Source organism: Ischnura elegans, chromosome 10 (assembly GCF_921293095.1).
Source record: "Ischnura elegans chromosome 10, ioIscEleg1.1, whole genome shotgun sequence".
NCBI classification, from domain to species: Eukaryota; Metazoa; Arthropoda; class Insecta; order Odonata; family Coenagrionidae; genus Ischnura; species Ischnura elegans.
The window spans coordinates 20,799,642-20,825,657 of NC_060255.1; the positions used below are offsets into that span (position 1 = coordinate 20,799,642).

The following is a 26,016-nucleotide window of genomic DNA, read 5'->3' on the forward strand; positions in this document are numbered from 1 at the left end:
TTAGCCTCCCGGGAGATTAACTCTCTTTCTCTTTGTAACGACGCCGCACCGTCGGCTGTTGACTCTCGGAGATGCTGCGGGGACGCATCGCGAAAGGAGAGAGACGCAAATGTCAGGGGGAAGAAGCGAGGACGGTGCCAAAGTGATCACAGACACCGCTCAAGGGACACCCTAAGGTACCACTCACTTCCATTGGATGATCTGCGAATCGAGCTAGGTACTGGGGAAGACGCAACACTCTAGCCCGGCTTACCTTTAATGTTCGATACATATATCAGTTTTAAGACATGTACTAATTCAACTTTTTAGGCACCACATTAGAGGAAAACGGATATAGCAGTAAGAACATCAGGAAGAGAATAGCATGCAAGAGGACCGCCACATGCACACCGCACGGTCATAGAAATATAATGCATATTAGCAAAATATACGTGCATATACATGCAAAGACAAAACTTAGCAGTGGTTAGTAAGTCCAATAGGAAATCCATGAGAGGTTAGAACTATGGGAGAAAACAAAAGCATGCAATGAGTCGTCCTAGCGAGTGACGCCATTAATTCTAATAATAGAGACACCGTTGCTACCCTTAATAGAACGAGGGAAGAATGACATTTTAAATCTCTCTGTTTTACAGTCAATTTCTCTTATTTTCTTCTCATGATCATGTCTACCATAATGCAACGGTAAACGTAGGATATGTTTCTCGTCGTTGGGGAAAACATCTTCTCCGAATTTACTAACTAAATTTAGCATATACTTCGATCTACGCTCCTGTAAAGATTCCCATCTTAACTCGTGTAACATACTGGAAAACGCTGCACTTTTTATCGTAACGACCCATCACGAATCTGGCCGCCCTGCGCTAAAACTCGACTGATTTTAGCTATCAATCCTACTTCATAAGGGTTCCAATACGCTAGCAGCATACTATTCTAAGTGAGGCCTTACTAGAATCCGACTTTAGGCCGACATCTCCCTTGCAATCGTGTTTTTTTTCGATGGGCTGGACAGAACGTAGTTCTTTTTGAGACTTGAAGTGAAACACTTTGCACTTTCCACATAAAAATTTATTAAACTACAGTCGACATGTTTCGCTGCACTGCAGCATTATCAAAACTAAACATAGAAATTAACCATACCAGTATAAATACAAAAATGCACACTCGCAAACAATTGATAAATTGGGGGTGGAAGGTGGGGTGGAAAGGAGGGTTGAGAGTTGAGGGTTGGTAGTTCTGTTTCGCGGGAAACACTCGCATGTCTAACTCATCGCCTTGAACCGTGAAAGCTTCAATCAAATAGGGCCCGAAAGTGGTGTGAAACGGACCATCGCAAAGGCGGATAGCAACCCTTCGGGTTCTATCTTTTCCCATCCTCCGCTAAGCACAACGCGACGCCGACACGTCACTCGGCTGCCTCAGACGGTGTCTTACTCGCGGGGTCTCCCTCACTTTTTTTTTATTCTTCCCCTTTCTTCTCGCCCCGAAACCACTCGCATCCATTCCTGAGATTGGACCTGACAATTCTCATCCTTTCACATCCGAGCAAACCTCGCTCCAACGTCCCGCTTTTCTCTTTTCCTCCTCAACCTCCTCTCCTTCGCTTGCACACATCCAAGCATCTCTCACCTGCCCTCGCCTTGAGGACGGATAAAAATATCGACCTCCTCAAGCCGCCTTGCACTTTGCAACGCGAAAAGGAAATTCTTTTCATTGTGCGGTTTCATTTAGAAGCTCTCTCACTCTCGATCCATTAATTTTTCCCGCATTTTTCAGTTGGTTTCGCATCAGGCGCGAGCTTATAGTATAGGGTATGTTCAGAAAATAACGGGAAATTAAGTTTTTTTAAATAAAATATTTATTTATTCGTCTACATTATTATTGTCCCCTTCAATGTAATCCTACGCTATGCACTTGTGCCACGGCTCCTTCCAATCCTTGAAACACTTCTCACACTAGATCTTCGGGATAGTCTATAGCTCTTTCAGTGATTAACTTTTAATATCATCTATGCTGGTAAAACGACGGCTTTTAAATGTTCTCATTATTTTTGTAAATAGGAAAAAGTCACATGGAGCCATTTCTGGCGAATGTGGAGGTGGGGGCGTCGTTACAGTATTATTTTTGGCCAAACATTCACGAAAAAGCAATGAAGTGTGGGCCAAAAATCGTAAAGCTCATAAAAAACAGGCCAAACATAAGCGACTGCCACACTGGCAGTGCCCCAGACAAAGAAAACAATGAATACAGCTAAAAATTTTATCATACTTCAGAGGCATGGATACCAACATGTTTTCTACAATCGAATTTTAATAGAAAATGTTACTTAATGCCATCAAATAAGAAAAAAACACCAGGCAGAATATATACGGCATATATTCCAATATAATGAGTCTATTAACAATCGGAATCTCCAAACTCGCGAGAATTTAAAAAAATTAAGTTCCCGTTATTTTCTGAACACAACTCGTATGTAGTCTTCGTGATGGATATGCAACAACGAATGCGATCCTTAGGAATAATACATATGTTTTATTCGTCTTGCACTTTTCCGCGTGAGAGAAAGGTTTCGGGATGTCACTGCGACATTTCTCCACTTTTTTCCACATCCGCTTTTTATAAGCATTTAAAAAATCGTGACATCGTGGGGAAAATACTGATATTTCCTAATATTCATTATCAATGAGCATCAGAATATCGACGCGGTTGAGTCATCTCTAATTTATTGATGTAACAAGGGAATTATTTTTGGGTTTCATGGAAGGGAGTCGTGAAGAACGGAAACAAACTTCGAATATTTGTGAATGGCTGCCAAAATCTCCTGAGTAAGTCATGGCTTTTTCTTGCACTTAAAAGCATGGAAAATTCCGAAAAATACGGAACAGTTAAGACGAACGTCACACGTGAAAGTCATGAACTCTACCTTATATGAGTGGGTGAGAAGCCAATAGATATAAGTGATTTATCTTTTAAATAGAGTGAGGTACAGAAATTGATAGATGAAATACACAGAAACGCGGTAGCCAAGGGACACGAGTGAGTTTCTGCTTCATGCTGACATCAAATGGAAAATAAAATTCATAACTAAATATCTATTGAATCTCGTTTGTTTTATTTACCTGATTTCTGTACCCAATTCTGTTTAGAAAAACTTGCATCAGTATCCCTTGACTTCTCACCCATTTATATTACATTTTGCAGCACATCAGTTCTCCTTATGACTCAAAAATTTGTCTCCGATCCAGGGTCGATAGTAAAGGCCGGTTTATGGAAATGATTTAACGATAATTTTTCCGTTCGGGAGCACTTAACGAGAAACTGAAGTAACTTGATTTCGATGTGGACTTCTAAAGAAGGTATTAACGGAAAATACGGTCAAAAATAGGGAATAATTATCGCAGGTCGAATTCGAATCAGCGTGAAATGTGTAGTGTTCACAGTGTCACAGTCAGTATTTTCTGTGTTTTTTAAGGTTTTGTTAACTTTAGCCCAGAATCGTGGAAGAGCACATCTAAGCATGAAAAACAACTTACCTTTAAGAAAATCAACCATCAGTAAAGGTATAAAGTAAGCTAGAGATCTAATAAACTCAATAGGGTGGTTTCATATTTTTTTATTGCCTAAATCGAATTGAATTGCTCCTGGAGTAGGTATTTTACGCTTAGAGATTTTTAAATGGCAATATCTATTTCCCCCGATTTAATGAAAAGTTTCGATGGAATTTTTTTTAATAAAAATTTTTAATATTTATAATATTTAAAATTATATATTTCGCGTGCTTGAATAAAATTTTCAATCATGCGAAAACGCGACGGCTAAGTACGAAAGCTGGGAAAAGCCCGTGTGACGTCTGGCTGCTGTTGTGTGAGGCCATGAACGCCGCTACGATGCAGGCTGTTTGCTGTCGAGTATGGCGGTAGCGTAGAGTACCCTGCTAGCAGGTAGCGCTTGTCTTAAATAAGGATTATCAATAACCTATCAAACGAAGGAAACTTTCCGGCCACAGGCAATTTTAACAGGTGAAATGTTTCCCTGAGTTCTGTGCCTCAGGCATGTATTGGTAATCTCAGACGATGTTAAACTCCTATCTACTCGTACAGAAAATAGGTCCATGTGACGTCATGTGGAGTGGCATCGCATGACCGCCAATCTGGCCTTTTACAAATGAGTTTAAAATTGACCATTGACATTCGTCTAAACTGGGATTTCTAAAACCAAATAATTTGTATATTATGAATATACTAATGGTGGGTCAATGCCTTCCGTTTTCTTAGATGAAGGAAACTACCCTATTCGAATACTGTTTTGGCGGGCAATTAACTTTGATAAGAGAGATGGAAGGCGTACAGTAGTAACAAATACTTCTATAAACGTCTTAGATCAGTGGAAATATTTTTCCGCGAATTATTTAACCCTATGCACTGATTTGTTGAGGCCTTAGTCTGGTAAAATTCCTTTTTTAGTTAGGAAAAATAACAAACTTTACTTTCAACTACCTAAACTTTAAATTTTCGACTATTTTCGATAAACTGCATCATATTGAAGACTAGCTTCACTATTCAAGTCTATTTCAGGCTGATTTCATGCATAGACCATCCTTATAGATAAAACCCTACTGGAAGATTATTTTTTCCGCCCAATCTTCACCGATCAAACAAGAGATGACCTGATGATCCCCTGCCCCATCACCTCCACTTCAAATCCAATCATTATCGACTCAAATCAATCCCATAATACCAAAATATCTTTCAACCTATCTCAAATCAAGGATAAATCGTTAATAGAATTCAATCGACACATTTTCGCTGAGATGTTTTTTTCTCGGACACGAAGAGAAACCGAATCCTACTCGAGGTTAAATGGACCTGAAACAGGAAACAATTCCGCTCCTGAGACGAGCAAATTTTCCCGCGGGTGAAAATCTACAGATTGGGTACTGGATCTCTCTAAGCCCTTTGACCTCTGGGAGGGAAAATAACATTTCCTCCATGAGATTTGAAGGTATTTTTTTCCGGCGTTCATCTTTACTTTTCTTTTTCAATCCTCGTAACCATCCCGGGCCTCGTGTGCTTGCTTACTTTCTTCCCTGCTTGCTTATCTCTTAATCCTCCGGCCTTCTCCTACTGCTCCTGAGAGTTTTTTTTTATTACCCCTAGCGCTTCCGGAAGAAACGAAGATTTATATCCAAGAGCGCTCGGCTTATTCTATCCGCCTCCATTACCTTCCTCTTTCAACGCGGAGTTTTATTTCTTAAAGTAGTTGTATCCAGGTTGTAGGAGCCAAAAGAATGAGAGAAAGGGTTTCCTTCATTCAAAAATTTATCAATTAACTATTTCTAAAAAATTAAAGTCACAGGAAGGAAGGCGTAACTATTTGTGAATGAAGAAAACAGTGGTTTTAAAACTGACTGGATTGTTCAAATATACAAAATATCTACTCATTTCTCCAATCATCTCCATAAATTGTAAAGGTCATAATTCTAAGATAAGGAAGGGAATATATTAGTTTTGTATAAAAACAAGTATTATTTAAAGCTGATTCCGATATTTAATTAAACACCAAATATATATCAGGCTTACTCTAACGTGATAAAAATTTTAAAATATTTATGGGGTTTGAAGGATCAAATATTCACTGGTCACTCATCAGGTCAACGATTCGGGTGGTTTGCTGAAAAGAAAACCACCTACCACAAAAAAAACTTCAAAAAATTTCCTTTCACCATTATCAACCGTCGTTAAATCTTTCCTCCAAATTTCCGTAGTGCTTTGATACCATTTCAATTATTGAATAAAATTCTAATAATTATAGCCGTGAACATTCTACAAGATTAATATCGCAACAAACTAAAAGGAAATTCGATCCGGCTCCAAATGACAATCCCTGATTGCACAGAATAGCGTAGGGAATACATAGCGTAGGGATCAAGGAACCTAGATAGCGTGGTATTCTGCGCCGTGGCTTAGAAAGCCAAAGGTATTCATGGCAATTAATGTAACATTTCATTACTGCTCATGCGACAGGCTTGACATAAACAACAGAAGCCGATCACCATCATTAGTGAAAATCCTAAGATAGTTTGACTCAGCTCTCCATTTCGCTCACCTATCCTCTAGCCTTTTCATAGTATTTCTTCTCTTTTACATCCTTTATAACCTTTCCTATATTCTCACTCTTATGCAACTCATTCGGGACCGTCCCTTGCCCTTCTTACCTTCCCTCTGTCCTTCTACGATTGTTTTGAACAAGCCATCATGCCTCACAATGTGAGGCATAGGAGCCGGTAGTGATTGAAAACTTTTTTACGGTATATTACCATTCCATTTTAGCCATACGCTGAGTATTTACCAAACCAGCATCAAAGTCATACTCTAAGAAAACCCTTTACAAGTACTCTAGCTGGTCGAGTTCTACACAGTCTCTAGACCTTAATGAAAGAGGAAACCCAACGGACCTCTTTCAGCCGTTCCTTTATTCTCGGATCAATACTTTCCACGTTGACCTACCTTCCCAGCCTACGCGGGCGAAAATTATCTCGGTTTGAGACCGCCTTCTCCGAATCAAGTTCCGCGTCCTTCAACGGACCAACTCGTTCTCGACTTACTCTCCGCCACTTGCAGACTTTGGCAGCAGCACTCATGCGAATAAGAGGATCATCGGACTACCACGCCGATATCAAGTCGAGCCAAAAGATGCTCACAGCTACGGCGAACGCCAAATACCGAGCAGTCTCAATTCCTCCATCTGATTCCTACCACTCGAGGCTACCTTCCGAAATTTATTTGAGAGGATCAAATTTTGCATCGCTGAACAAAAAATTAATAAATATACTATTCACAATGCGTAGCAAGGTTTTCGGATTGACCTCCGCGTCGTTTCATCTTCATGACGACAGTTTCGCCGGCGTTGCAGCTGGCGTCTACAGATTCGAAGTGTTTGATGCAGGTTTTTGCCCTCCTTATATAGGCCTTGGTTTGGGCTAGGTGCGTTCCGATTGGTTCGTTTGGGTAAGAGTCTCTTCCAGGTGTTTGAGGACGAATAGCTGTCCTCTCTGTTGAATGTGGATGTTTTCGCTATTTCGATAGCCTCTCGTATGAGTCGGGGAAAAATTATCGCTAATTTATTTCTATAAACCGGCATTTACTATTGACTCTGGATTGGAGGCAAATTTTTGAGTCATAAGGAGAACTCTTGTGTTGCAAAATGTAACATAAGTGGGTGAGAAGTCAAAGGATACAGATATAAGTTTTTCTAAACAGAGTTGGGTAAAGAAATAAGGTAAAGAAAACAAACGAAATTCAATACATATTTAGTAATGAATTTTATTTTCCATTTGATATTAGCATAAGCAGAAACTCACCTCGATGCTTGAAATTTGTAAGTCACGTTTAAAACTCATTTCCTATTTATTGCGTAATATTTAGTTATGCAAAAATCCAAAAACTATTTATTTCCAGAATAAAATATCTGTTAGAAGAACATGGTAATGGATATAAATAATTTTTTAAGGCGCAAGCATGTAATTTTTAACTACCCCCGATATTCAAATAACATATTGACATAACACCTTCTGGATCATTTTTGACCCCTCTCAATGTAAGTAAAGATATTCATTTGCCAAGCTTCTTCCCTCACTAGCTCAAGTAAGAATTTTTTATTTTCATTGTACATAAAGAAAACTAATATCTGGAGGTTTTGTAGTGCCTAAAATTTTCTTTGAGCTTAGCAATAAATATACGATCTACTCTTCCACTCCTCCATTTTTGACATAATAGTAAAGCCTTCCAGTCTTATGAAAGAAATACTGTGAAACCACGCCCTGAACATATCAGTAAAAGTAAGAAAACTCTTCATCCGACAACAAAGAAATGCTTATATAATACTTGACCTTACCGTTAGTAACGCACTACGAGAAAAATAGAAGTATTTAGTGGCGGAAATCAGCACAGCTTCCAGTAAACTAAAAGCTTACTCATCTTAAAGCCACAATAATTTATCCCCAGGTTCTTTCAGGAATACAAAAAGTATTTTTGTATACGCGTCATATTGAATGAGATGGAACCAATAGTTTAATAGTATTTATTCAGTACTAAAAATCTCCACATGTTACTTATTTGCGCATTCTTATCAATATCTCCTCAAATTATTCATATTCGCACATGGTCTTAAATTCGGATAAGGATGAAACTCCACGTACACCTACATTAAAACTATTTCTGTTCGACAATGGTCAATTTAAAAATTGCCAGTCTTCAATATCAATGACCACATGAATGGGACAGAATAGTTAAAACGGATCAAAAATTGGTTGAGTGAAAACCGTTTTAGATGATTCCTGAATTAATTAAAAACATAAAGAAATTTTAGAAGCGATGAAGCATTGAGGTTTTCCAATCCTTAAATCTATACTTTTCTTAATTTATTTTGATTATAAAGCATCAAGAGGTGTTTTATTTTGCCTGGGCAAATATTTTATTAATATGCTCTCAACACATATATTTTATAAATATTTATGCCATTATCGTCACTAATAACAACGAGGGTAACATATATTCAAAACTGAATAATTATCACGCATTATTATTTAATATCCAAATGAGTTTACGAAATTCATTGGATTCTTAATGAGTTCCCAACGGGACATTCATTGAAAAGAAATAAATATAACTGAACTCCGAGGAAATATACAAATTCCATTTAGATTTTCGTATTTGACAACAATTTTATCGATTGAATGCTTAAAAATATGCACATTAATGCATGCCAAAGGCGAAAGAAAGCATTTTTACCATAAAGCACTGGAGGATGTATATTTTAATACATATTCAGTTTCCTGATGCAAATATAAAACACTACAAATGCTATTATTGATTTTTGAACGAATTTGTCCTGAATGTAACATTTTTAGATGTTTTTACGTAAGCCAAGCCTTAAGCAGATGTGGTTGTATGAATTTCAGAACCCTAGTTTGCATGGCATTTCACCAATGAAGCTACCATTCGCATAATGAATGGAAAACGCATTTCGGAAAATCTAAAGCTATTTTACTATTAATAAAATTCAATCAGCCACACCTCAAATATATTTTCAGACAAGTGGTTTAACGTAATACCTAAGTTTAATTAACTTCCACCGCAACACGCTCTAGACTGGCCGCTCATGATTTTATGTGCTACTGACTAGTGACTATGATGCCATGTCACAAAAAAACTGTGAATCGGCAACAAATAACGCATAGGGTAACAGGGCATAGCAATGGAAGTGAGAACGAGAATACCATCAGTAAATACGAATATTCTAGTCAATGAGGAAACGCATTAAATTCCGGTTATTATAGGAGCAGCGAATATTAGTGACATCACCTCATTCGGGACAAATCTCCACGAAACAGAACCCAAATTAAGGATCGCCTTAAGTTTTCATATTTTCTGAAGACTCCATCACGTCCATCAAACGAATTTACCGCTACGATATGGAGCGGTTCATTTCCATTTGGTACCACAATGCCTTATTTGCGTCAACACGCTCTGAAATCAGATACAGAATAAAAATAGACCTCGAAGAATCTGATATCCAATTATGAAATGTGATTCAGAGATATTTACAGATAACAGTTAAATTATCTTAATTTAGTTATCAACTTAAATTATCAACGTTTATGTAAGCATACAAGGTCAACGAAAACTCGTAATAATCACTTCTGAATCTTTTCTCTCACAGCAGACTCTTCTAAAAAGCTCCCCGTAGCCCTATATTACGACATCCTATATTTATATGCCTTCTTCTTGGAATACAAACATGTCACGGAGGAAAGGCTTGCGCGTTCCTACGACCCCTAGAGCAGTACTGGCGGGAGTAATTCTCAATTACCCATACCATATAGGTCGAAGGTCAGGAGCCAGACGAGATGTAGTCCACGTGATGGTGTCACGTACAAAACACCGTTGGAATGGAAGAGGGAAACTATCTCTTCCCTGAAAACATGGAGCTTAATCAAATGATGAATGCCTCAGATGGAATCGCGGAACCCAGCCTTATAGGGTGGGTGCCCTGCCGGCAAGGTCCTCGAGGTTCTTAACATGCGAAATCCTTGCAGGAAATAATCAGCTGCAGCATACAAGAAAGCAAAGAAGAAGTAAAATTATTTTGAAAAGTTTTATTCAATTCAGATAATTTAATCCTTCGATAAATGCTTTAAAGTTAAATTTTCTCCAGTTATTCAGCTGACCGCAGCGCCAGCCCATGAAACTATAATTATTTGATCGCAATTACCGTAATTATTCGCAAATAACTCCAGAAATAGGCCTGTTAAAAGCATACGCTTTATTTCCTAGTGCTTCTCAATATTTCAATAACGTGTAATCACCTTTTTTACACAAAAACATGCACACTCTAGCATAAATCATGATTTTTCGCATGTTTAGACAAGCACTGCCAGAATAAACTGTGTAAACATGCGAATGGTGAAATAACAAAAATATAGTATGTAATATAAAATAATTAAGATGCAAAATTATTAACGTTTTATCAGTTTTCTGGCACAAAATCATCATGTTTTAGCATAAGTCAGCATTTTTCGTATTTTTGAACAAGCACCGCCTGAATCAACTATGATTTTGCGTAAAATGATATCTCCAGAAAATACGGCAAGGAAAGCCTCATTATGTAATGAGATTTATCGAGCGAATAAGGTGGTACTCTCTCGGGCCGATTACATACCTATATGCAGTATTCGTACGTTGAGTTTTTTCTTTCTCTTAACCTCTATGTTAAATGCTGATTCAGTCTCTTGGAGTACGGGTCTTAAATAATTTTACATGCAAATATTTAGCCAAATTTTCGGTCTATTTGCACACCTTCATCAGGTCTGTGGATAAATATGAGTACATAATTTTGATACATAAAAAGCATTAAAAGTTTGCAACAACAGCAATGTTTTTTACAAAAACAAACACTGTTGCAACAAACAATAAAAAAGATAAAATTTACGAATATAAGTTAATTCAGTGTCTTGGAGCAGAGGTCCTGAAGTGTTTTTAAAGGCAAATTATTTGTGTCAAAATTCTAACCTCTTATTTTTAATTAATTAACGACTAAATGATTAAATCATCTACCTTGATTAAACTTTTAAAGATAATGTCATCTATTTTCAGCCTTCTTGAATGCTTCAGCTGATAAGTACCTGTAAGTGTCTTGAAAAATTTCATATGAAATTTCTGCCAACGTTTAGGTATATTCACACACCTTAAACAGGTCTAATGAATTAATATGAGTTCATTATTTTGATACACAAAGAGCATAAAATATTTGTTGCAACATTTTTGACAACGATCAAATTTTAAAAATAATTCAGTTGTAAATTAAATTAAAATAAGACAATATAATTTTGACACTAATAATTTGCATTTAAAACACTTCAAGACCTATTCTCCAAGAAACTTAATCAACATATATTCGTAAATAGGAGGGCAATTTTTTTCAACCTCCGATGGGTCATGAACGGAAGACCTAGTGATTGATTAACAATTATTTCATTGCAAAATATTGATCACTCTAATGGTGTTCTTTCGACAAAATGACCACGGCGATTGTGTAATTTATCGCGCCTGGGGACAAGGTTTACTACGCCTTCTTCATGGAATGTTGCCGCCAATGACTTCCAATGAATTTTGCCTTTCTCCTGATGCTCACCGTCCGTTTGAAAACGCTTACCGCCTAGCAACTTCTTCTTAGCGTAAAGATGGAAGTCACACGGCACTGGGTCGGCATTACAAGGCGGGTGATCGAATATATCCAACTGAAATTGCTCCAGGAGCAGTTGGGCTGCATCAGCACAGATATGACGGGAGCTGTCATGGATGAGAACACTTCCAGAAGTTCGACTATGTCCTCTTTTGTTTGGCATGCGAATGGGCGTGATGCTTCATACTCTTTCACACTCTAGCCATTGTGAATATTTAAAAAATATCTCTTTTATCGGCATAATGGTAAAAACATGTCTATGCTGAAGGCATCAAGCGAATTTTCTTGTTGTCGCTCCGCAGTGCACACTCGGCGGGAGAATCACTTGAGGTAGTGTAGCTTATGAGATTGCTAATAACCTTAAGGTAACAACTTAAGGCCAGAAATAGCTTGAACAGTGAACAACAAATATTCCTAAATACGAGGGCAGTTTTTTTCAACCTTCGATGGGTCATGAACAGAAGACTCAGTGATTGATTAACAATTATTTCATTGCAAAATGTATTGCAATGTCCTGTCCGCGCAATACCCGCCTGCCGCTAGCATGGTGTTTGTGCAGAGCGATCAGAGGTTGAAAAATTAACGGCCCTCGTACCTGAATTTCTCTCGTCCACAGCATGCGACCCTCTTTTGCCGCGCCCCTCATCCGCGTGGGAGTTACATTTAGTTATTTTTCATCCGTATCCCCTCCATCCTTTATCCACTGGATATTCTTTCTAGCAGTCCCCGCATAAGTTTCAGTTTTCATAAGAAAGACGCGAGGGAGGAAGCGAAGGAAGGAGAGCCATTGAAAAAAAAAATACGATAATCTACGGAACGAGGGAGGAGCGTTGAGATTATGCTCCCGCTAAAAGGAGTGGGACATCCAAATCCCTTTCTTCAAGGCAAGAGAGAAAATTTCTTCTCGGGATGAAAAAAAAGAAAATTTCGAATTTCCTTTCACCGAGGCCATTCACCCGTTAAAGGGAAATAATTAATTCCCCCGCGCTCCGCAAATCGCTGAAACAAAAAATAAAAGTTTGATTCTTAAAAAAAAACAAAATTTTTTTGTACGATTTTTGTCATTCTTTCAAGTAATGTACCATGGCAATAAAAAAATTGTCCCTCGAGACCGGATTAAATTAGCTTCTTGCTTTAATTACTGTTTGCTTTTAAGAGGTTGCCATTCTCTCTCGATAAAAAAAATTTGGACACTGAAATTTCTCTGTGGTAATTATTAAAACTCTCGGAGGAGACGCGTATTTTCTACCGGCCTTAATGTGAGCAAAAATACTCACTCAAATTACATCCTCAGAAACATTTAGAAAACTGAAATGAAGCACAACATTTTGAATTCTTAGGGTGCAACCCTTATCACTACATAACATATAGGTTCATCACTATTATTTTCAGCCCCTATAGGTATTACATAGATAGATTTATGTCTCTAGGACATGATTTAGTACAAAAGGTTTTATTTTAAGCTATATTACCTCGTTCAATTGTCGCCTTAGCCGTAAAAAGAACTCAAATCTTTGACTTCTCCTGTTCAAAGATTACCCCAGGAGTGCAAAAACTCTACGCAATCAAAAAATTATTTAGCTTCGGAATAACTCGATAACTCCACTACATAAACGCTCAACAATCGCCCACCGAATCAAACCGCTCATCTAGTACTACAAGGGCTACTAGATGAGTGGATTTGATTCTGTGGGCGATTTTTGAGCGTTTGTGCATTGGAGGAATCGATATCTTTAGTATTTTGATGTTCCCGAAGGACCTGAAAATATAGATCGGTTCTTATACGATTTTCACTATGCCGCTCTGAAAGATATCTGTTGTTAATTGCTCGAGCAATCTTAGCATGAAGTCTTTAGCGGTTCTTAGTCTAAATCAAAGTGTTCATAATACTGTGCAACGACTCTCTCTTCGCTCGTAGCAGTTTCTTACGAATCGCGCTGTTTTTCTCTGCCTTCTAAAATACCACCCGAGGAAGTATTCCATTCTCCGGTCCAAGTGTTTCACGCCCTGCTTGAGTAAACATAGGCTGCAGTGCAGTGGAGGTATCTAAGTGCTACTTGCAAGGGTATCTGCTGCCTAGCGGTATTATACAGGATGTTTTAGGTGGAATCTGCAATACTTCAGACGGTGGTGGGGGAGACAAAAATATTAAACAATTTTTATAAACAAGCATGGGGTTACAACTCCTTGGTTACTGAGTTATGACAGCGCAAACATTTTTTGTGCACTTTGCAGTTATCATGAATAGCGTTTTTCCTGGGTATACAGCCTTTCGGACATTTTATTAAATTCTCTGGATTTTTAAGGACATTGAATAATTAAGGTTGGACAAGAATGTGCGACAGGTAATACTTGCCTGAAACTCTCAAAATGGGTGAGATTACGCAACCGTATTGTAGATACCCACTCAAAGCTCTCGTTTAATTAAGCTGAGAGATAGACACTTTGTGCATTTGCTCTTTTTCCATTTAATACTATATTTCTGTCCTCGTTTCATATTACATAGCCAAGTGTGCTTTTTTTCGGATGTTTCCAACCTCAGCACAGGTTTTTTTTTCTCAAGGGGAGCACTTATTCCGCTATTTTGGCTACTGTTTACACATGCATTTTTTAATTAGGTATGTGAAAGTAAGAATTCATTGTTTCTTATTTAAATTAACCTTTGCGAATACACAAATATTCAAGTCAAAAGTTTTGGTGGAATATAGCGTAAGGGATGCAGTTTGTGAAGCGTTGACTACAACAGATCATTCGTTCCGGTATTAACGCAGTGAATCAAATATGAATAACTCTCAACCCATGTATCGAGACAAAGATTGACGGATTGGTTTGTTCCAACACTCCCAACACCTTTCTCGGAAATGGGATCTGCTAGCCCGAGATTTACCGACCGTGGATTTATGGGCATATTTCATCCGAAGGCAATATTTTTCAAAACCACGAACTAGAATGAATTTGTCATTCCGAGGGAAAAACAATGCTGTGGATTCTGTGAACAGACCGCCGGCTTAAAAATGGGTGAATTTTGGCCAACTCAAACCGGATGGGGAAAGGGAGAGAATTATCTAGAATATCACTGACGGAATAAAATAGTTTTTTCTATTTCCATGCATAAATTTTACTCATCGAATCCACAGGGGATGTTTCACTGAAGTTCGCAATCATTTGGATGAGTATGTCCAAGGAAGTTCTAATGGTGCTGTACTACACTGAAGCATGTCGACTATAAATATTCATTCCATACGTGAAAAGAGTATTCATTTCTATTACACACATGCATCGTTTTCCTCAAAGTATCGACCAACATCCTCGGTTTTAGAATTTTCCATAATGACACATCCACATTTTTTTGAATTATCAGAGACTCAAAACGATGTTAATATCAGACCCAATGTTTCGCACAATATTATCAGTAATTATGGTGTCATCTTCTACTTTGCCGGGAATCGATCCATGGGTCTTTGACTTACCGGGACCGGTGGCGTAGCCAGGGGGGGTCCGGACCCCCCCACCCCGAAATATAAAAACGTTATCATTTTCCTTCATAAAAGAAAACAAAATACTGAAATATGAATTTCCAAAATGTTTCTTTAACAAATGAAGTTTTTTCGATTATGAAAACTGTTAAAATAAGTTTAACACCCATTACTTAGTACCCTGCTTTTAAAAAAAATTCCCTCTTGGCTTTGGACCCCCCCCCCTCGAACGAATCTCCTGGATACGCCACCGACCATTATTATCTTTTTCTTCCATTTGGAGGGATTTTAAATATTTTGTTTCATCGTTAACCATAGATATATAACAAAATGGCTGAGCCTGTTTTCAGCCACTGTCCACCGCGACACACAGATCAAATTTCATAATACCAATAGGATTTTATTCTCCACCATGACGGATATTACGGGAAATAAAAAGGTTTAAATTTCACTATAATTTCATAGGGATTTTTGCCACCGACTCCTTTTAGAATAACTCCGTAGTTGCAGCGGTTATTATAAGTAATATTAGGTAATTACGGTAAACATCGACTGAAAATCTTACTTGAAAAATATCTACAACTAAACATCTGTCCATCGCAATGACTACTATTACAACACAATAGAATAAATACATCCGCTATTCTTTCAATTCATACAAAGGACAGCTTCCGGCCTAGATCACGTTAAATTAAATATTAAGTATGTCTTTCTTTTCTTAAGTAATCTTTCATTTCATAACTCTAAGGCGATGGCACCAAGAAAAATCTACCTCAGATGATATAAATGGTCGGAAGCATGGGTTAAATCCAAAAATATCTAACAGCTCATAATTTTCTCCGGGTTCCTAAATATACATAGCACAGACATCAAAAAGTGGATAAAAATTACTTCACTTACAGACTGCGATACCACAATGTAGGGAAAAAGGATCCGTTAAAAAGGGGATAATTTTCTCGAGATGGGTAGGAAAAAGTGGAATAGAATATAAAACTATTTTAATTTCTCCTGCTTAAAAATGGAAGACAATTCATTTTCCAAAACGACGCACAGTGGGTTAAGATCGAAAAAAGCTGGCAAAAAAAACTCAAAAACGATTTTTTTGAGCAAGGAAGTTGAAACTTCGTCTACATATTCTCATATAAGTTGTGCATAACTTTCCAGATTTCTTCTCTCCCGTGCCTTCACGTTAACAATATATTTGAGGTCAAAGTTGAACTAATATACCAAAAAACGACCACCCACGATTTCTTCTGAAAATTGACAACTTCATCCTCATGCAGTGGTTTCATGAATAGTCTTATTGACAAAAATGTTACACTATCTTAATAAAAACTTTATTTTTCTTCCATTTGGAGGGATTTCAAAGATTTTGATCATTTAAAAAGTTACACACTCAGTTTTCATGAATAGGGAAAAATAGTTATAAAATTTGCAAGTAATAAATCTGCGCCTCATGCACCTACATTCGATGGAAACATTAAAATAATTTAAATGACAATAGTATCCATTTATGAGTTTAAATGTAGCAATTATCAAAAGCGAAAATTGCCCACATTCATTTGAAGCCCCATTTCTTATCGAAAGAATTACGAGAAGAACGTTGACTTCGCGGTAAAATAGTTGTACGAATTTAGTCAAAATTCGGATTTCTTCAGATATTTTAAAATAATGTTCATGCATTTCTTCCACAGTCCTGAAGAACGACCTTCTCCTGCACGAAGCTGTGATCAAAAATGACCCCGAAGCAGTCCAGAGGATCCTCAAGGAGCCACACGACGCTAATTCACGCAACAATGTAAGTATTTGTGCATGGCTATTATAACATTTTTAAAATCCAGCATGCCAACGAAACTATCTCCATTAGCTCACAGTTAGTCATAATGTATAAGGGGGTAAGAAGTTAAGGGGCGCAAGTGATTTTTTTTCGACAGAGTTAGGTACAGTTGATTATTATAAGAAATAGACAAAAACTTGGTTGCCAAGAGATACGAGTGAGTACATGCTCTGAGCTGACATTGAGGGGAAAATCAAATGCTCTACTAAATATCTAATTGATCTCGTTTGTTTTCTATAGCTACATTCTGCACCTAACTCTTTGTAGAAAAAATAAATCACTTGTACCCCTTGGCTTCTCAACCACTCATATACAATGCGGAGCAACACATTCGACGAGAAATATTACATCCAGCCATGAAAATGCGATTGAAACCAAATTGTGCCAAAGGTGGATAATATTAGGTGATGGATAAATGAAGTATGATTTTCTATATCGACTAAAATAACATAATGAAGAGGGCCGTAACACTGACCGTTAAGATTTTAGAATTTAAAACCACAAACGTGTGACAAAAACGTGATAAAAATAAGTACATGACCTTATTTCCTTCTTAAGAACTTAAAAAAAATAAGGTGCGTATATTAATATTGGGTCTTTCGATACACTATTCTCGTCTCTAAAAAAGCTATGTACTACAAAATTCGCGAGATAAGGACGAAAAAGGACTGGAAGCCTTCGAGATGTGGGTGTGGAGGAGAATGGAGAAATTGAAGTGGACATAGTACATGAAGAAGAACGATGAAGTGCTGGAAATGGTGGGCAAGGTGGGGAAACTTCTAGATGAGATGCTGAGGAGACGGTAGGCTTGAATGGAGTGTCTTCTTAATGGGGTAGGGATGTTGAAAACAGTGTTAGAGTATAATGTTGGGTAAATGAAAGATAGGAAGGAAGAGAAAAATAAGGATAGGAATGGATTTATGGATAGAATGAAAGGGAACAGGCCTTATTATGTCCTGAAGCGAGAGGTCCAATCTGGGCGGAGCCAACTCGTTAGAAAATCCATGTAAACCCACGTTAAAAGGTGGAGTAATTTAATAACAATAATTATAATGCTGGGTGTTTTTACGCTACATAATATTTATTACACTTAACTTACAACTATAAATGTTACGTAGGAGTCCGGACAATATGGCGGCTAAGCGTCATATATTTTGCCGTTTCGCGCGCATTTTATTCGGCGGTGCCATTAAGCAGATACCTACATCTATAAAAAACCCTAAGCCGCATGCCAGGGGGTGTTAGGACACCAGCCGTTTACAAATAAAAATTAAGTTCTTTTAGGAAATTACAGCTAGCATTTATTAAAGTCGTTTATGGTTCGGGGGAAAAACGAATTCCCATATATATCCGTTCGGCAAAACATCTCTCTTAATTCATCGCTTCTGTCGGACCTGGAAATATAGTGAGGCTCTAATATTATGTTATCCGTGTCGCTCTTAAAGATATCCATTCTCAATTGTTCAAGCAATCCAAGCCTAGCGCGCAGGCTCCAATATCGTTCAGTGTGATTTGTAGTTGAAGTGGTCTTTTTTAGCTGACAAATCGTCTCTCATGCGTTCAATTTGTGATTTACGTGTTTTATTGGCTCATTTACATATTGGCACAGTGTATCTCTTTGCTAAGAGTGGATATAGGAGGCTGGTGGCGCCGCGATTGGCGATTTTGAAATCTGATTTTAATATCATTATATTCGAGATCAAATGTAAAAGCAACTCAAGTAGTTATGTTTTTGCAGCAATGCGCATGTGCGACCTAAGCTTCCGTCGCCATCAGTTAGGAAGCGCTAGTTGCAAAGATGGCGGCTACAGATCTGAAAGATTTTCCTGTTTTACAGCTTGCTAGGACGGAATCTGTAATTAATCTGCAACGCACGTTCAGTATGAAGTTCGGTTGTTATCGCCCAGGTGATAATAACATCCGCGCCTCCACAACCAGCTGACCTGCCCAAATTAAGAAACAGGATTGAAGCAGCTGTTGCGATAATTACTCGAAATACACTTATAAACGTTTGGAAAGAACTTGCAAATAGTTTTTATAACGTATTTATAGCCCTAAGACGAATGGGATTCCCATTTTTCACTTTTAGACTTTAATGTGAAATTGTTTGAATTGATCTGTCGTTTGATGTATGTTTTACAGGTGTAATTTTAGTGCGATAAATATTAGAAAGCGTTGAAAACCCACTATTCATATCGAAACACCCGATAGTTCGTGAGATATAGCACACACTCTAGTGATTTGACCGCCACTGCGAGGTCTGTAATTCGGTGCAGTGAATAAGTGACGTGATTTCGGGCAGGGAAAAGCCAGTGAGCGAGCATAAATCCTCTACCCGCAAAGTGATGAAAGGTATTCCATTAATTAAATTGATTCAGCTGGTTGGAGTGATACGTTCCCCCCGCCAATTAGCTAATTGAATACGATGAGGTGTCACTGGAGTGCCACCGCCGAGCGAATGTTTTAGGACATGTCACGGATTTGAGCGATTAATCACGTTATATTTTCCCAAATCCATCAGAACACGAAGCATGCTATGTGGACTGCATCCACGAAATCAAAGGAATCGGTGCTTAATTTATACATTTAATTCATACAGTTTGGAGAGAACTGTACATATATTAATTATGGCCGAAATGATCAATTCGCATTAATAAATGAGACCATAAGATTATTCTTCCAGAAAAACTTCATAGGCTTGCTAAGGGCTCATCTAAAATAATACTTTTCGTGAAATAGTTACCTCAAAAATATATTTTTTGTCATATTTTTTTAACTCCCAAAGAAACACGGAAACGTGAATTGAAACACGTAGCATTAAATTTTAAGTATGCTGAGGGATCCGCCGGCATTATAATAATAACCAAAAGTCGGTATTATTAGGATTATTTCATGACACCAACGCAAAGGCTATAAAGCTCTAACGGTGTCCAACATGAAAGGGACGCCTACATGGTTTGATTTAGCAAAATCACAAAGAACATGCTCTGCCGATTATTTAGCTTTTTCCAAATCCGTATCCAGGCTTATAATTCACACAAAATGGTACACTTCCTTGGCTTTTTGGATGTGCATAGAGGTAGTCACAGTGTTTTTATATGTAAGAGCATCAAACGAAACTTTGTGCCGTGTTAGGAGTACTTAAATCCCTAACGATGACAATTTGGGAGAGGATAAGGGAAAGTAATGTTTAATTTCGAATTAAACCAAATTTTGGTTAGTGACTGCTAAGCCTGGTACCACAATTTACTTGCACAAGTCCTGAGAGTACAGGATACCCAGGGCTAATCCTTGAAACCTAGAACCCGTCCTAACCTGTATTACACGATACTTGGAATTGCGCGAAAGGAGTAACGTTGGTTGTAATGCTGCCATATGTATACGTGAGCAACAATGAATCCCCAAACTTAATAATAATAGGCAAATAGAATAATTAGGAAATTTTAGAAAACCCACCTGGGAGGAAAATAGGTCTTTCATTGCTAAGTTCATAAAGGTAAGTAAATTGCATATGTTAGCGTTGAAATTTTCATCCATTTATTGAAAATGATTTAATTTAAAGAAAAAAATTTTGGCAGGCCTCAGTGGCGGCAGGGTAACGTCCTCGCCTGCCAAACAAGAGGTCTCGGGTTCGATTCCCGCCTGGGTAGGTTTCCCTTGTCCACGGCATGGTTGTTCGTGTACGTTTACTTGTTAACATTTGTTGAATACCCCGATGTAAAATGGCAAATATGGGCTGTATTCGGTGGTTTGAGAATAAAACTTAAAAAATTAATAAAATAACCGTAATAAAGAAATTATAGGACGTTATAAGAGATCATATTGGATTTGTATACATCTTAACCCATTAATGCCCACACGTATCTTTAGATACGTCACACTTTAAAAATTCCTAAATACTCCATGGTTTGTTGTTAATGCGATTTCTTTACGTAATATGACAGAATAAAGTCTTCAAATTGTATACAGGTAATTTAGATTATTTAAGCCAACATTTGCCATTGTTATGCTTACTTACACATGGCTGGTCATGAACTACTCAGAAATCGCTCCGCAATGGTCATGTGAAAATTAAATTTTCACATGAACCATTGAGTTATCTGAATCCAGTTTTTACATGTTTTATTTTAAATGTATAAGGAATATTATGTTTTTAAAGAGATTCATTTTTCTTTCAAGCTCGTCACAAAACTAATCAGTAAAGTTTTGACGTATCTAAAGATACGTCTGGGCACTTGTGGCACTAAAAATTCAAGTTATGACTTATAGGTATGTTTCATTCTATTTATCGATTAGATGAATAAGTAATAATTTTATAAACCTAATTATGTGATAGATCGAAGACAGTTTTACATTCCTGCCATTTCATGAAGTATAATATTGAACAATTAGGTAAATACAGCAAAAACAAGAATTTTCTCAGAATTGTTGTGCATCCTCATTTGAATCGTGATAAAGTACCTTCATTGGAAGCAGAAAATGAGTCAGTATTGGATTACTGGAAATGCAAATACTCGCAATATCAAGTTGCCTATCCTGGCACAGAAGCGGATACAGAAAAGAAGTCAAGGAGGGCACAAAAGATATCTTGAGCTATCTTTACTTCTATCGTAATGAAAAATAATCAAGTCACGTGCAAAGTTTAGGAAAGTTTTATTTAAAATGATTATAAACAAGGCATTATTATTATTATATACATTATATGTTCCTGTCTCTTTCCTGCTATCGTGTGAGTGTGTACCTTTCCTTTCATCCTTGTGTCCTCGTCCATTCCTTCCGTTGGTGAGTGGTGAGCTGCCCCAGTGCCATCTATTGGTTACTCTTGTGGGCCAAAGCAAAGGGAGTTTCCTGTGTATAAACCCCCGCCGAAATCATGGTAAATCTAAGCGTCCTGGTAGCGCAACTGGTAGAGCACCTGGCCGGCAACCAGGAGGTTCTGGGTTCGAGTCCCAGTCAGGCCGCATTTTTACCCTCTGATTTCTGGCTTTTTTCCACCTACCACAGCACCGTTGTCCTTGTCCTTTTTCTATTCCATGTTCCTATCCCTTTCTTTCCTTACCTGTGAATTTATTTATATAATTATTATATATACATGGCAATGCCATCTTATGATATGAAAGAGTTACAATTGTAGTTCTGTCCTGTTAGGCAATGCGGGCGGCCACGTAAGAGGGGGCGCGCTCCCCCTTCGCCCCTCATATGTATCTGCCACTGTCATGGCATTACTTGTATTCTGTATCGCCGACGGTGGAATGGATTGATTACTTTGTTTCTCGTTCAACTTTCCCCTGGCAATAATATCGAATTTGCAAGCCTGAAATCAGTGTATAAAATAAGCAACTTCGGTGAACATTGATAAAGAAACTTTGTACTACGCTCCATCACCAAAAACTCTGTACTTTGTATTCAAATTCGAGTCTCCGAAAGATATACCTGACATAAGGAGGAATCTGCGCTTTAAAGACTTTTCAACCGTCTCTTCTGTAAATACTTTTTTGTTACTTTTGTTGCACACCGCTTGCTGTATAAGTCAAGAAAACAGCATAAGGGCTCCCATTTACCGCTGAGAAGAGAAGACGTACCTTAGTGATGGAGCAGAGGTGAAACAAATCTGAAATAGCTCGATCATCAACGCTATCAGCACAAAAATGCAAAACAAGTTTTGTGAACAATTGTTAAAAATGTTAGTACATTCGTACGTACAAATCGAAGAGATTTATAAATTGTTTGGAATATTGCTTCTCTCAGGTCACCATCTACTTACTTAGTTGATGGCTTTATCGGAGGACATCTACAGACTACACCATCGAAATACTTTCTCAGTCAATGCAAAGGAACAGGTTTGAAGAAATTTTAAGGTTTCTGCATCTGGCAGATAATCATTATAATGGGAAGAATGATGGCAAGAATAGGCTATATAAAGTTCAACCTTAGTTTGAGGTTTTGAACTAGATTTTCCAAGTTGTAAGCGCTGGAGAATACTGTTTGGTGGATGGATCACTCAACCCCTACTATGGTAGATATGGCTGCAAGCAATGTATTAGAAGGAAGCAAGTAAGATTATGTTAAAATTATGGTGTATTTTCGAATCAAGTCAACCTTTATCATGCTGTAGCCAACCTTCAGAGAACAGATCTTGGTCAAGGAGATGTACTTTTAGGACTAGTGGATGAGTGAAAATTACCACCAGGTACAAACATATTTGCTGACAACTTATTCATATCAGAATTGATTACTATTAGCATACATAAAAAAATGAAAACTCCTGTTTGTTATTCTGTTTCCGAAATGCCAGTGGCGATCGTGGACGACAATTCTCACTTGGGTGGAGTGGACATGTGTGATCAATTCCTGGCAAATTACCGGACAACAATCAGGAATAAAAATGGTGGTTCAAATATTTCAGATGAGACTTGGATGTATCAGTTGTACAGGGATGGTTACGGTATAAAAAACTCGGATACAGTATCACACTGCTGTAGAATTTCAAAATGCAAATGTAAATTGTTCACGTTATAATACTATAATAATAATCAAAATTATATTATTTGATGCATAATAATTCAAATTCAAGTATTATGATGATAACTACTGATGAAGGCATGGGTAATGAAGTAAATAGTAAAAACGTGCATCAACACAATTAAATGATAATGTGCATTTTTGACCCCTTAGGTGCCCAGATGTATCTTAAGATACGTGTAGGATTAAGTACTATGCAAATGTTAGAGATTTTTTAAAATATTTTTTCCCGCATCAGGTATGATGCCTAATCATAAATTAAGCAAAAAAAGTAAACTTTTTAGAAAAAAATCTTCTGGGCATTAATGGGTTAATCACCTTTAAAATGAAATTTACAAGGTTAGCGACGGCTAATAGTGCAAATAGGGGTATTTTGATTAAAAGCTTGATATATCTTCTTTTACGTGATTGTTTGATTTGATGGGAATACAATCATTCAATCGTAGTGAGCAACATTTAAACAAACGCCATTTTAAGAATCGGCAAATCAGCCCCATCAGGGTTCACGCGAACCGGGACTCTGCCGTTGTAATCTTCGTCACACGCGCGGGGGCTCTCGTTTGTATTGCCGCTGTGACTGAACCCGCCATTGACCGCTACCACCCCCATGACATCAAACAAGATGTCCGCGCAACAAATTGATACCATGGCTACTGCCCGTGTGTAAACGATTACGCCTTCCAGCCTCAAAAGACCTCATGACACCCGAAATAAACACCATTCTTCGGCAATAAAATATGCTAATTAGGGGGCTCTGAAGTTTTTTATGGACCATGAAAGGCAATATCAATTTCGGATATTGAAATACGATTAAAAATTACCAGAAGTTTGCATGTACCATGCTCAAATTAAAAGGGTACACCATACAACGAGAAAAAAATCCCCCTTCTCTTATGCATTCTTTCCTAAATAATGTATTCATCGGATGCAGGAAATTGCTTCCGCCTGATATTAATGGAAAACTTTGCTTAGATAGGGGACGTATTCACGCGCAAGTGAAATAGGCCTTTCATTACTAAGTTCATAAGGATAAGTTGATTGCACACGTTGGCGTAGAAATTCTCATCTATTAATTGAAAAAAATTGAAGGGACGTTAATTGGAAAATGGCAGGATGTTTAGAAAGCTCACGCTAGGTGTCAAAATCACCTTCAAAATTAATTTACGAGGGGAGCGATGGTTCATATTGTAAATACCAGTACGTTGAGATTCAAAGAAGAAATCTAAGATGAAGGATCATCAATTCCATATCCTTGGAACGCTGTTTTATAGCGCGATAATTATGAGATAAAAATCTTTATAAATACATAGAATCCACATCACCACAAGGGATAACCTTACGATAAGGTTGTGTTCGTTAAATATTTGTGATTCCTACACTTGTCGAAAGACTTTTAGAAGTCTTGGAAGAAGAAAGATATCCAATGACGCAGGAAATAAAGAAATATTCCATAATAATCAGAGACGTAGAATTTCCTCTATGCTGACAAGATGAGAGAATGAAATGGTTTTCAGCATAGAAAATTTTGTTTGTGTAACGTAAGCCAAGCCATAAATAAATGCGTGCGCTGATATCAATCAATGCGACGGTGCCTGGGAATGTGAAAAATTGAAGATGACGAGTTAAAGCAAAATACAGCCTTAATATTAAAGAGAATAAAAAGATGCTATTATATGTTTAGGAAGACAATATCAAGCCTTTTTTAATCCAGAGGAAGACAGAGATGTAGGTGATCGTAGTGGTTTTATCGCTAAGTCTTCCATAAAACTACGAATTGTCTAATTTATCAAAATATATAAGTAAATTTTTCTAACTTGCTCCGAAGAAAAATGAAATGACTTTCATGGAAATAGCTTTTCAGCGACTCAGCGTGGCTCGCACTTACTACCTGACCTATTGAGTTACAATAAGTATATTCATTGGTTAATCTTTTCTATCGGGTAATACGAATGGATCATCGCTTTTTGCCATATCTTTCTCAAAAAGGGAATCAACTTTAAAGTCTTTCCATCAAAAAATAGATGAATCGGAAATTGTAAACGATCTAAGTCTCGCAAATGACTGAGACTTGCAAATATTTCAACGCCCCCTAGCTCCAAAAGCAAGGAGGAGTACAATTTCAAAGCTGAAACACGGACGGTAAGAAAAGGAAGATGGCGCTGTGCGGCAAAGGTCTCCAGAGCGTTGAAAAGGTCACGAGGAAGCTTTTGAGCGTCGAATTCCGATAGGATCCTGACGCGATACTTTGATTTGAACCCGCGAACGACGGCTGTCGCGCAGGGCGCACGGGCCAATGAATATCTCATATATCTCTTCGTCGACTGCCGAAAGGAGACAACGAGAGGCAGAGAGGGAAATCATTACAGTGTCGCCGAGGGCGAAATTCCTTTTGCACTGAATTTCTTCACACAGTCTTCGCATGCCTCAGAAATCACCTCT

At 37.7% G+C, this 26,016-nt stretch overlaps 1 protein-coding gene across 6 annotated transcripts in view; it reads left to right on the forward strand.

The window, feature by feature from the left end:
* Positions 1-26,016, forward strand: part of LOC124167291 (ankyrin repeat and death domain-containing protein 1A-like) — a 461,220-nt gene that overhangs the window by 170,487 nt on the left and 264,717 nt on the right. For all 6 annotated transcript variants that reach the window (XM_046545218.1, XM_046545219.1, XM_046545220.1 and 3 more), the window contains exon 3: positions 16,913-17,016. In XM_046545218.1, coding sequence (XP_046401174.1) covers positions 16,913-17,016 — 104 coding nt within the window. The remainder of the gene's footprint in view (positions 1-16,912; positions 17,017-26,016) is intronic.